The 13,583-nt window shown below is 43.8% G+C and overlaps 1 protein-coding gene across 2 annotated transcripts in view; it reads right to left on the bottom strand.

Annotated features, from left to right (window-relative positions):
• Nucleotides 1-2,380: 2,380 nt before the first annotated feature.
• The window catches only part of HIVEP2 (HIVEP zinc finger 2), a 135,245-nt gene continuing 124,042 nt past the window's right edge, over nucleotides 2,381-13,583 (bottom strand). For both annotated transcript variants that reach the window (XM_084284383.1, XM_084284384.1), the window contains one exon: nucleotides 2,381-5,241. In XM_084284383.1, coding sequence (XP_084140509.1) covers nucleotides 4,423-5,241 — 819 coding nt within the window. In that variant the 3' untranslated portion in view covers nucleotides 2,381-4,422. The remainder of the gene's footprint in view (nucleotides 5,242-13,583) is intronic.

Genomic DNA, 13,583 nt, shown 5'->3' with positions numbered 1-13,583 from the left:
CTGTCCTTCAAAGCCTCTGCCACATCGCTCTAGTCACTGGCCTTCCAGGTGATTCCTTCCCACTGAGCAGGCCATATATTTACATACACTTCTCCAAACAACTTTTTGTCTTGGGGAGCATACACTACAGTCTTGCTGAGCCAATCAATCTTGAATTTTTGGCTTTGCAGTAGCAGAATTTCAACAGGAAAGCAAAGACTCTCCTACTCCTTGTGGGGGTACTTAGGGTTCTCCCAGGAGACTGAACTAATAGACTACCAAAGGAGAGGTTTATAGACAGAAATGTATTTTTAGATACCCAGGGAAGGGTACTAAGTCATTAGGCTAATCTATAAGAGGTGGTGACTGTACTTGTCATAAGTGCAATTCAACAGGGAGACTCATTTCATCATATGTGAGATATTTCCAAAGACCCACTTCAGCAGGGCAGGTCCCTTAGAGGATCTAGGCCAAGAAATGTGTAGTTTCTGGTGTCTAGGTCGGTCTGGGAGGAGAACAGGCCTCAAGCGGTCCTGAGAAGTTCAGCTCGTGCCCAAAAGCAGAACTCAAGGAACCAGCCTCAAGCAAGGTGGTGCCTCCTAAGGTTAGGTGTCACTGGAGTTAAATGGGAGCCAACCCCAGCATTCTTGGACTGAAATTTGTGTAACTAAGTAGCTTGAATCCCCTTTGGGCCTGCTTCAACTAACTGTGTCCTTTATTGGTACTAATTCTTACCCACAGCTGGCAATGTGTCCAACAACAGGGAAGTTCACACAATGGCATTTAACATGCGATAGAGTAGCTACCCATAGCTGGAATCTAAAGTTTCATAAGAGCGTTGTGCAGGCAGCTATGTGAGACTGATATGCTCTGTTTTGCTGACGCAAATAAATCCTGAAGTGACTCTGGTGACAGTATTCTGAGAGAATGGAATAAAGAGAGCTTGCCAGAGCATCTGTATCTCCCTTGTGCATTACAGAAGAGACATATGGATCTTCACAGCAAATTATAACCTCCTTGAACAATGTAATAGGTAATTATATTCCCAACTTAGAAATTCCATAGCATATTGCATATAAAAAATCCTCATTAGGTTCTGCAGTTTTCTAATGTGCCCTGTTAAACCTCCTGTGTTCATCCCATTTAAAAACACAGAACTTTTACAGCAGGGATCTCAAAGTCACTCTTCTTGGTCCCATCCCCCTGTTAAGGACAGAGGCTAGCCGTGAAGAATTAACCAGCTGCTGAGGATGAGAAGAGGCTGTTGCATGAAACAGCGAACAGGTCACTGCCAGCTGCAGTGGTACCAACCACGTTTGGGAACTGGGCCTTGGGGAACTAAGAGCCAGACAATCACAGCACTCATGAAACTCTCATCAGGCCTCTGTGCACCCACTGTAGCAAGTATTTTTGAGGAACCCTCACCCCAGCACCCTTGGAAGAGCTACCAGCACAAGCAGCCCCAGCAGGAGGTCATGAAGTTGTGTTACCGCAGCACTGAGCCGGAGTCTCCAGGCCCAAGGAAAGGTGTGTTAGCTCAGCACAGCGGCACACAAGTGCAGCCCCACACCTTCGTTACTGCTGATGGCTCAGAGCAGGCAAAACACTCAACTATCAATTACTGTGCTGACTTTGTCGGTTCTGAAAGCTGCTTGTGCCTGTGAAATCTTTGTCGGACTTGTTTGCCTTCCTCCTCCACATCCCTTCTAACGCATGAAAAGTAGTCATAATCAATGCTGAGGACTTGCATGAGAATGGTTTTTTTTGTGTTTTTTTTTCTTTTTTTTTTTTTCTAAAGCATTGTATAAACATTAACTCATTAAGGAAATACAATTAAGATTATAAATACCTGAAACCTCTTTAGGGTTGCTCCATTCTAACCCCAAAATATCACATGTAATTTCAGTGATATTTGCTCAATGATTACAAAAAAAAAAAAAAAAAAAAAAGTCCCAAGGCTGAAAAGGTGGATGGTAAATTGCAGCTGCAAATTAATTAAAATAATCAGACAAGCCAGCAGTTACTGCCACAGTAAGGGGGTTGCTTATAAAGGCAATGTTAATAGAACATTTACCATCAGGGGGTTAGCTTGGTTCCTTTTTAATAAAATATCTGTGATTACCTGATTAGCTGATCACTGTGCAGAGCATTCTGTTCTTAATACAGCCATGAAGCCAAGGAGAAGAGAGGTTTTTATCAGATAAGACTTGTTTATTTAAAATGTATAATTGACTTTTTTTTTTTTAATGGAAGCACAATCCAACAAGCTGCTCGCCTCCAACTACAGACACTGCTTCTCTCTCCAGCCTGAGATGAGCCAGCTTTCTTGCATGCACTTATCTTGGTAGGGTTACCATAACAATCTGAAATAAAGGTAAGAACACCCCAGTGGAGATAAGAAACTAATCTTTAATGGTTATAGCTGGTCACAGTCCATTACGGTGTTAGGCTAGTCGTATGCCATGGTGTTAGAATTATGACAACATACCAGTTCTGTGGTTCTGTCCCCACATGGTATTATTGGAGAAATAAACTGGTTTAGTCTGATAATATCTCATGAGGCCAAAATGCGATCCACAATTTAGCTGCTACTCACACTCTTAAGGGTGCTCCTTGTGCAGGAAAGCAGCACAACAAAGATCTTCTGACAATGTACTGGAACGCCAATAAACTTGGAAAATGCAAAGAACACATGAAAACTAGACACCTCATGCATGTAACTGTATATTTATTTCTTTTTAAAGAACACTCCTTAAATGTATTGTAAGTCAATATACAAACTTGGTTTCACAGAATTATAATCCACTAAATAGCACAAAATATAATCCAGATTGTTGGTTTCTTTCATGTGTATGTGTGTGTGTGAGTGTGTGTGTGTGTGAGAGTGTGTGCACACGCACGCATGCTGCTGGTGGTAGTGGTAACCCACCACAGATGTTCAAACACAAGCCTGGGCTCCTACTGACTTTCCTCTGGATCAAACCTTACACAGATGGAGACCCTGCTCTGGAAGACTGTGACTTTCTGGCCCATGAATCCTGCTCCTTGAAGATGCCAGGGTGGTGGTGCTGTCTGCTTAGCTGGAAGGGCCATCATGCTCCTCCATCCACAGGACGAGGAGCCTCCCCTACAGCTGACTCAGGTGTCGCAGTGGGAAGTGACCAGCTGCTGGTGTTCAAGTGTGAGGAAATGTCATTTTTCCCCCTCCGAGTCCCTTGCTCACACTCCGGGGCACCTCTGCGTGACACCTAAGCTCCACGCTCAGCTTGGGCAGAGGCACCGCAGATGCTCGCAAGCTGGGGACTGCTGGGGCTCAGTGTGGTGCCGTTTGTCCGGCTCCTCACCCAGCCCCATGCGGCCGTAGGGGCCTTGCCACCCTGTTTTTGGAGAGGGAGGAGCAGGTGAAGTCGTGGCCTGATGGCCTGCCTGCCTTGGAGCCAGTGGTGCCCCCACTCAGCGCCTGCATGGCACGGCCGACCTGGCGTGTGCGGGTGAGTTACGCAGCCAGCACCAGTGATGCACTTGTACATATCTACATGGGGTGGAATGTTTTCCCATAGCTTTTTAAAGGAGTATCTAGATCAACATGTTCACATAAGACCAAATACTTTTAATATATTTATAACTGTTTTATAAAGCTTTGAAAAAACTCACAATAGCACATTGTTTTACTTTAATGCTTTACGGTACTATCAGTTTAAAATCACAATCAGCACTTAAGTTATAGTCAATCCAGCAAACAAGAGACAAAAAAAAATTACAAGAGTTAAGAACTGACTGATACATCCTTTATCTTTTTTTTTTTAACTAATGCATAAGTGCAGAATAAGATAAGATACTCTAGTTTAAATATCTTGTTTTACAATATACATTTTGTTCTAATTACGCAACAGTAAATCCCATGCTTCACATAGAAAAGCAATCCACAACATTAAGAAAAAAATTTACAATTTATGAAACAAAGTAAATAAATATTAGTATTACAGAATCAGAGCTGTACATAAAAGCTGTTCAGTTTTAATCATATAAAAATATGTTTTAGTGCAACCTCACATATATTGATGCTGTTTTGCTTTACATCATTTAGATCCAAGTGTCCAAAAAAGGAAAGAAATTACATTTATTACAAAGCAGATACACAAATTCTAAAATATGTACAAATTACTGCTAAAAAAATGCTTATAAGAATATAAGCAAAGTAAAGAAAAGGCACAAACATCTGTACAATTTAAAAGTACCAGACCCAATAAGAATTTCAAATTTAATTTTGGTCAGGCTCATGATGACTTGTTATTTTATCTAATTCTTTTGATATAACAAAAGTATATATAATAGCAAACTACTGTAACTTAGAACAGGCATGCTGTAAAGTTGAATACTTCTTCTATCTCTAGAAAAAAAAGTGGGGTAAATGTATGGGTGAAAGTCTCCATGCATCTCAGATCAATGTGGCTTGCTCTTCTCAGACGACGGATCTTTTCTTTCCTGTGTGCTTGATGGGGGCTCATTCCTGCTGTGAAAGCCCATCTGTCGGATGTCCACAAAGCTCTTGTTGTAAAAGGTGGGATGGGCTAGCGCAGTCTGTGATGTACCAAAACTGTCCTGTTCACCACCGTGCAAGTCAGGATGGGTGGCTGAGGCACAGGTCTGGCCCGGCTCAGATCCACTAAAGTGTTTAATGCTAAAATGTGCACTTTCTGAGGGTTTCTGGTGAGGCTCAGAAGGCCTCTGTGGCTGCTCTGCCCCATGCAGAGCGGCTTCTTCTGTGGCGATTCGCAGAGAGGCTATGGCTTTCGTACAAGTCTGTATGTTCTCCTCCTGCTCCCCCTCTGTCGCTATTACACTGTCCTCTGAAGTGCTCTGTGTCAGCAACAGCAACGGAGAGGAGGGTGCACTGGAGGGAGCGGTCGGGTGCAAGCTGTGCGGAGAGGTACGCTTCTCGTGATGCTTAGAAACACCGTATGACTCTTTCGTGAGGATTTCTGCAGGTCCTCTTTGCTTCTCCTCAGAGCCCTCCCTCTGCAGGGCAAGAGTGGACGGAGGATGTAAACCTGAAAGGGCCACAGGTACTGAATGGACCATCTGAATACCCCCAATAGGCATCATGGGGATGGGTGCTCGGATTTGTTGCTGGGAGTGTAGTGGAAGGTGGCTGAAGACGTAGTCATTCGGACCTTCGGGGAATGGGCTAGACCCGTGGTGCTCCATAGCTCCTTTTTCTCCATACACGTTGAAGTAAGGCCCCTGAGACAATCCCCTCCTCTGTAACCAGAAAAACAAAAGAAACATCAGCGCTGCCACTAGCAAAATTCTTGTCACACTGCCAAACCACCTATCTGCTTTCCTGTGCAACACAGCCTCCTGTTCACACAGCACCTTTCATCCAGATGGATCCCAAAGCGTCTGGAAAACTCCACTAATTGCTTATCCAAACAACATAGGAGGTTTTGCTTAGCTCAGCCCTGCAGGGCTCTTGCCTCTGAGGTGAAATGCAGCAGCTAGTTAAGTGTTCAGCAATACAATGCAGCAATTTAGGTCAGGAAGTGAAGAGTATTATATTCAACTGAAACTGCAGAGAGAATTTGGGGTAGATAGAGTTTCATTCCCCAAGAGAAATTTGGCCAGGATATCCATCTTACCCTCTGTTTTGGTAAACTGCGCAAACTGTGCTGGTATTGGCAGTCTGCATTGGGTATATCTCTCTTTTCTGTAGAGAAATGCACATCTGAATGTTCCCTGTTTGCCACCAGTATGGGAAGAATCTGACTGCACATACCCAAATTCTTTCTGTTGAAAAGTCCTGCTCTGAAGCCCAAGGGAAAGGACTTCATCCTCCTACCCCCACTGTTAAGCTTTACCCATCCACCTCCTTGAGAAAAGAGGACAAGTATTTCCAGGGAAGTTCAAATATTTCTGTGCAAAGAAGACTCAAGATTTTATAGTCATTAACACACTGGAGCACCATTCTGGCCTATCTGTAAACAATAAATAATAACAAAAGCACAGACATTAACTGTGAGTGAAAGTGATGATTCTGTAGTTGGGACACTTACCCACTCATAATGGGATTAAGAAGAATGAAGGATTTTGTAATGGCTAATAAAAAACAATCGCACTGTACAGACTTTTTCAGTGTCTTCCCATTAGTTCCTGCCTTGGAAGAATGAATAGCTTCATCTCCACTCTGCATTAAATATGCCTTGGGCGTTTGGGTTTCTCTTTTTTTCATTCTTAACTTTTAAAATTTGTTTTCCATCTGATGATTAAGTATCATTTATTGTTGAACAGAGAAATAACGATGACAGAAGTGCAGGATGACATTTGCATAATTGTATGTGGGATTTGGCCACACAGCTCTCGGGGATGCCCATAGGAAATCAAATGAACACAAATACCCATCTCTGCTCTGCAAATTGACCGAACACCTATCAGTTGCCCAGAGCCCCAGTCCTGGTATGGCAGCCTAAGGACTGTGCTGCTAAATGCCAATGCACTGCAGTGGCAGCACTTCACTGCTGCGAAATCCTAGCTCTCAAAGCATTAAGCAACCTCTTGATCCCATCCTAGGGAATGGGTTTAGGGGGCAATTAAAGATTCAGTTTCTGTGCTACCCCGTGGCTGAATCTCACTGTGCTCAGATGCTTTGTCCTGTTTAATATAAATCAACGCTGAGACAGGAAGGGTGACCCATAATCATCAGACTTGAACTTAAAAGATGCTATTATTCTGAGAATAATCTAATTCTGGGAATTTTCCTATTCAGAAAGCAAGACACTTGAGTCTCATAAAAGAGAAACTGTCATAAGAAAGTACAGTGACAGCACGTTATACTGCTGAAAGGGGAAAAATTTACAGAATAAACTAGAATTGCCAAGCCACAAGACATAGTTCATTTACCCTGTCAGCCCTTCCCATCACTAACCTCACCTCTGCACAGTTATTTGCCCCCCTTTTTTTTCCATCTTTGTTCTGTCAACCCGTTTCTCAGTCATGTTGTCCTTTTGGCTGTTTCCTAAGCCATGACATTTATCACTATTGCATCTGATGTAAACTTGGGCCAAAGGAAATAGAGCAAAAGCAACCAAAACAAAAGGAGTAAAACTCATTGAAGACCAAACTTAGTCATACTCATATCTCTAATTGAGAAAGACACTGTCTTCACGTTGTACCCTGCCACAGCTTTGAAAGGGAGTAAGACATCACTCTGTCCTTGCCAGACAGAGGTAGTTAACATGATAGAAACTGCTATATGCTCCAAGATCAGCAGTTATCATCCAATGTATGTCTCATGCCTTACTTTTACAGAGACAGTGACAGTGTCCACTGGATGCCTTCCAAGCCTGCCTAAGCACGTATCAGATTATCTTTCTCTAGCTCTGGCAGATGAGTTTTGAAAGGGCCATCATAAATGGTTACAGGCATTAATAAGTGTTCACACCTTTCATCCTATTTTTAAAATAGTCACAGCCAACACGGGTTCATGAGGAGAAAGTCTAGTTTAATTAACTTAATTCTCTTTTATGACAAGGTTACCCACCTAGTTGACCAAGGGAAGCCAGCTGATATAATCTTTTGGGATTTCAGCGAAATTTTCAATACTGTTTCTCACAGTATTTTCTGGACTAATGTCCATCATTCAGCTAGGCAAAAACATAATGTACAGGTGTACAATTGGCTGATGTGTCTGGCTCAAAGGCTTGTAGTTAATGGGGTTACATTAGGCTGGAAGCCAGTCACCAGTGGGGTTCCATGGGGCTCCATTTCAGGGCCAGTTCTCTTCAGTATTTTTATAAATGACTTAGATGCATGATACAAAGGTATACTAAGTAAGTTTGCAGATGACACGAAACTGGGAGGAGCTGTTGATTCCCTTGAGGGTAGAGAGTCCTTGGTGAGCAATCTTGACAAATGAGAGACCTGGGCAATCACCAACCACATCAAGTTTAACAAGAGCAAGTGCTGGACTCTGCATCTGGGACAGGGCAACCCTGGATATATGTACAGAGTAGGGGACCAGAGGCTGGAGAGCAGCCCCACAGAAAGGGATCTGGGGGTTCTGGTTGACATCAAGTTGAACACGACCCAGCAGTGTGCTCTGGCAGCCAAAAGGCACAACCATGTCCTTGGGTGCATTGAGCACAGCATGGCTGGCTGGTCGAGGAAAGGGGTTGTCCTGCTCTGCTGTGCGCTGGTGTGGCCTCACCTCGAGTGCTGTGTGCAGCTCTCAATGGCGCCACAATGGATGGAAGGACGTAAAATTGTTAGAGATTGTCCAAAGGAGGGCTACAAAGATGGTAGAGGGTCTAGAGGGCAAGCCATATGAGGAGCAGCTGAGGGCCCTTGGTTTGCTCAGCCCACGCAGAGCAGGCTGAGGGGAGGCCTCATGGCGGCCTGCGGCTCCCTCAGGAGGGGAGCGGAGGGGCAGGCGCTGAGCTCTGCTCTCTGGGGACAGCGACAGGACCTGAGGGAACGGCATGGAGCTGGGACAGGGGAGGGTCAGGATGGGGGTTAGGGAAAGGGTCTGCACCCAGAGGAGAGTCAGGCACTGGGACAGGCTCCCCAGGGCAGGGGTCATGGCACTGAGCCTGCCAGAGTTCAGGAAGCATTCGGAGAACGCTCTCAGACATATGGTCTGATTTTTGGGTGGTCCTGTGCAGACCCAAGAGTTAGACCCTGTGATCCTTGTGGGTCACTTCCAACCCAAGATATTCTATGATTCTATATCCTTTACAAATATCTAACATTTTCATACATACAGACACACAGGGGGTTGTTTAGCCTGGAGAAGAGGAGGCTAAGGGGCGACCTTATCACACTCTACAGGTCCCTTAAAGGAGGCTGTAGCGAGGTGGGGGTTGGTCTATTCTTCCACGTGCCTGGCGACAGGACGAGGGGGAATGGGCTAAAGTTGCACCAGGGGAGGTTTAGGTTGGATGTTAGGAAGAACTTCTTTACTGAGAGAGTTGTTAGGCAGTGGAATGGGCTGCCCAGGGAAGTGGTGGAGTCACCATCCCTGGAGGTCTTTAAAGGACTTCTAAAGATGTAGAGCTTAGTGATATGGTTTAGTGGAGGACTGGTTAGTGTTAGGTCAGAGGTTGGACTAGATGATCTTAGAGGTCTTTTCCAACCTAGATGATTCTGTGATTCTGTGACATACACACATTCACAGGGGAGAGACTGAATGTTAGATGATCTCTTCTTTTAACAAACATTCTAAAAATCCGAAGACCTTATTCTCGTGGCAGTATTAGATCTCAACACTGACTACAGTAAGGAAAGTCATAGTATCTTTTTGCTGTACAGTCAGAATGGATTGCTATCAGCGCAGTGAGATGAGTTCCTCTCTTTGTCAGCCAAGAGGAATCCTTTTAATTTTCTATTAATTCTCATTTGTTGCAGCTTAGTGTATTTCCCTCCAACTCCGGGTGACATAATTTTCAAAACAACAATATTCTGTAGGAGCTTTTTACTGAGCTAACCTGATCATAAAGATAGACCTCCACACCACATGCCTGAGCAAAGCCATATCCAACTTCACAGAGTGCCTCAAGGGAAAAGACCAGTACATCACCTGATGACTGGTACATCACCCAAAACAGGCTATGGGGAATTAAGAGGAAGACCATATTTCTCAGACAAATGCCCTTCACAGACATCCTCTTGGTAGCCCCAGATCCCCTTTAGACTACAACTTGCAAATATACGGTGCATGAAAAAAACAACACTTTGATTACTATATCTTAACATACTTGAGTCTTTTTAAAGTTATAAACTAAAAAACATTGAACTTGATGTGGAAATTTGGTAACAGAGAACATCATTATCAATGTGCTTTCTAAAAGACATGATGCTCAATAAAGTGACTGAAATCTATGTGGACTTCAGTTTCAGGATCAACTTGATTTGCAGTGCTAAGAATGCACTATAGCAGGCGACATACATCAGTGGACCTATTTACAGTTCATCTGGACTTCAGGACTTTTATGCTGGCTTTCTGTACAGGAATGCATTTCACTCAAGACAATAAAGTATTCAGTGTTTGGGAAGGGATCTAATATCCCTATGTCTGGGATGATCAAAGGACCTTAGTCCTAGTGCCTTTCAAGTGTATATTGAGGTGCCTAATTCCCTTCAGCCCTTCTGAATATATTGAGACAGGCATCAGACTTCAAAATGAAAGAAAGGTGCAACAAAATAGCAACACAAGCAGACTCTAGATAAACTTACATCAATAAAGCAAATTGCATTAATTTCCTACTCAGCAACTGCTTGTGAAAACCAGCAAAGGAGGCAAAAAAATCCACTACCTCCTAGAAGCCAAAGAAGTTGCTAGTGTCAAGTATTTGCTGCTTACAGCAAGGTATATTCACAGTCTTGCTGTGGCTAGTCCTGGGACTGGAAGAAAAGGAAAGAGCTTTTGTCCGCATGAAGAGGTAATGGGGTGTACCAGGAGTGGGGAAAAGCAGGAGGAGAGTGAAACGATTGATGCTGCACCTATTGTTCACAATATGTGTATTGTGGGGTTGGAGAGGAAGATTAGTTTGGACTCACCCTATAGTCCCTTCTCACTCACTTGAATGCCCACTCACAGTTTAAGTGCACCTGGTGCACTCCTCGAGCACATTCTTCAGCTTAATGTCATCTGAAAATTATCCAGCTCACTTATTCCAAGAACGCTCTGTGATGTGAGTCAAAGCACAATAAATATGACAATAGAGACATTCACTTCCAAAGCACATTCCTATCCAAACTAAAATGCTAACAGAGATGCACTCAAGCTGAATAAAAGCAGCATTCCCTTTTCTCCTTTTTCCCTCACGACTGGTATAAAATAGACTAGAGAGAAGAATCATAGCCCTGCAATACTGGCACCAGCCTTCTCAGAAAGAAAAGAAACTTCTGCCATTGACAGAATAGAAGATCCCAAATGTATTTAGAGAGAAATGGTGATGTGCCTTTAAATTTAAAGATGGCAATTTAACTTGCCAAAGCCAAACATGCACTCACATCGACAAGAGCCTTGGGCTACTTTGGAGAGAGTATCCTATTGCAAGAGTTCATCTTGTTATTAACTGCCAAAGGAAAAACGATATTTTTCTGTATTGTTGTCTATAGTCTACAAAAATAGTTACTTTCCCATGCTCTTTTCCACTTCCTAAAGAAATAATTTCAACTGCTTTCTATATGGTGATTTCAATGTCAAAGCTCATTGCACAAGACCACCAAACAGCATGAACACTCAAGGTGAAGAAACATGAAGGGGAACCAGATAAGCACTGGCCGAAGAGACTAGAGTAAATACATCAATTTCAATGGAGAAGAAAGAAAAGTGGCTTCTTCTGGTAACTTCAGGCACCAGAACACAAAAATCCTCTAATTCCTACAAGGACTGGGAACCCAATGCAGCTCTGAAACAGGAAGCAGGATTGCAAGCTGGCATCTGTATCACTGATACAGTTGTTAATTATGTTCTGATTTGCTGGATTTCACTTCTCTGAAAGTGAAAAACATGCTTTATTCCTTTATCTTTTCTAACAGTTTCATTTATAGCAAGCTCAGGTGTTATCTGTCTTCCCACGCACTGAGTGCATTAATGTGTATTTCACCTAAACTCAACTTCTGTTTGGCTCAAGTATATCATCTGGAAAGGCTTCAAGAGGCAAGGAATCCATCTTTTTTTCCTCACTGTGTTTGTTGAGATGGGCAGTCATCTTCAACTCTAATTCCCTCATTTAAATTTGCCCAGGCTCCACTTCCAGTGACACCAGTGTTCAGGGTCTAGTGACTGTACTGAGGTCTAGGCTTCTCTCAAAACACTCAACATGCCATTGAGTTGCCAGTGCTTTCTGTAGGACAAATGCCTGATCGTACCTCAAAAATAAGGTAAGTGTTAAGAGCCCATCTGGCATGGTGAAGAGCAATTTCCAAAAGAAGGAGCTAAGGGTGCTAAAAGAGTCTTTGCAATGTGCTAAACGCCTTGCTGGAAGGTGTGCATAACAAGGCAAATATTACAGCAAGAACTGTCACATCGCCAAGGGTGACTGTTACATACCCTTTTGCCAACATCATCACACATCCAAAATCTCTACTACAGGATGACAGTGGAAGTGTCTTATGCAGGACATTAGGGACTTAAACTTTCTATACAATGTCAGCTGTAGCATCTCATAGTGTTAGGTCAGAGGTTGGACTAGATGATCTTGGAGGTCTCTTCCAACCCAGATGATTCTGTGTGATTCTGTGTGTGATATAATCCCTTCCACTCAATACTGAGGCATTATGACTCTTAAACTGGTGGCTGTTTATCCTTTTTTGTACTTACTTTGTCGATATGGCTGATAACTGCATTTGTATCCTCTCTCAGCTACACAGCAATTGTGCCTGGGAGAGCACAGCAGGGTTTCAATGTGCCCTTCCCCAAGGACAGCTTAGGAAGCCACCCCTCTCAGCTTCTCTCTCCAACAACTTACCAGACCATGATACCACATCTAAGATGAGGGAGAGGGACCAGATGTGAGGCCAGGAGGAGGTGGCTGGGGCAAGGATGGAGTTTGGTGACAGAGGCCTGATGTAGGCTCTGGCCAAGGGCAGAATAAGCTCTGCACAGGATTGCAGGAACCTATGTTGTTATCTCCTACATGCCTAGCCACTCATATTGCAACTTCCCTAACCCTCCTGAAAAGACAGAAAGCCACTTTTGGATCTGCCAAGCTGGCACTCCTCAGCACTGTTTGATCCATCCCTGCTCCAGCCACCTTGGCCCAGCTGTGTTCCTCGCTGCGTTGCCAGGTGCAGTTATCAAATCTGCCCAAGCCCAGCTTCCCCAGCCTATCTCTGTAGAGAAATTCAAGCTAGAGCTCTGGAAATGCTAATTCAGATCTTCTCCTCTACAGAGAAGAGCCATAATTACACAAAGAGTAAAGAAGACTGGTGACAGAGAGGAGAGGAGGAGGAGAGGAGGGCAGCCCTGTCAGGGGCTGACGTGGTGGCAGCCTGTCACAACTTCCCTGTATTGGTTCCGCACACCAGTTAGTGAGGTAGGCAGGGAGAGGGCAGCAGCAGCAGCAAACATGGCAAAGGAAGCATACTCCATATATAAATAAACGTATACACAGTAAGGCCATTTCCTAACTCCAAAGACCAAATTTACTTGTAGACAGAGTGCTTTGTGAATGCTAGGGCCTGTCAAAAGAGACGAGTCGGCAGTTTCTGAGAGCTTATTTACTGAACAGGAACAGCACAGACAGCAGCTGTGCAAGTTTTGCATATTTCCATTTCCACTCAGACAGTTGTGTCCCTGCCGAAACAGCCAGTTGTGATGGTGCTTTCTGCAGGGCAGACAGCTGTCTGCTCCTGTCACACAGTAATATCCTTTAAACTTCAGCCACAGATCCTGATTTAGATGGGCACCCTGCTTTTCAAAGGGGTTCCATTTATTTTAGTGTTTTTATTGCATTAAACAATACTTCAGGGATGGGCACCATACTGCAGTATAAGGGCCTTGAGACCTGATCTGGGCTTGATCCCATCTGACAGTCTGGGAGGTAAAAGGTTTTACAGTGCTGTAACAAGCCCCACACACCATGTAAGCTTCCTGGGACATT

The sequence above is a fragment of the Netta rufina genome (assembly GCF_964035555.1).
Source record: "Netta rufina genome assembly, chromosome: 3".
In the NCBI taxonomy this organism is placed as follows: domain Eukaryota; kingdom Metazoa; phylum Chordata; class Aves; order Anseriformes; family Anatidae; genus Netta; species Netta rufina.
The sequence above is the reverse complement of the archived record's forward strand: the minus strand, read 5'-3'. Positions and strand labels throughout refer to the sequence as shown.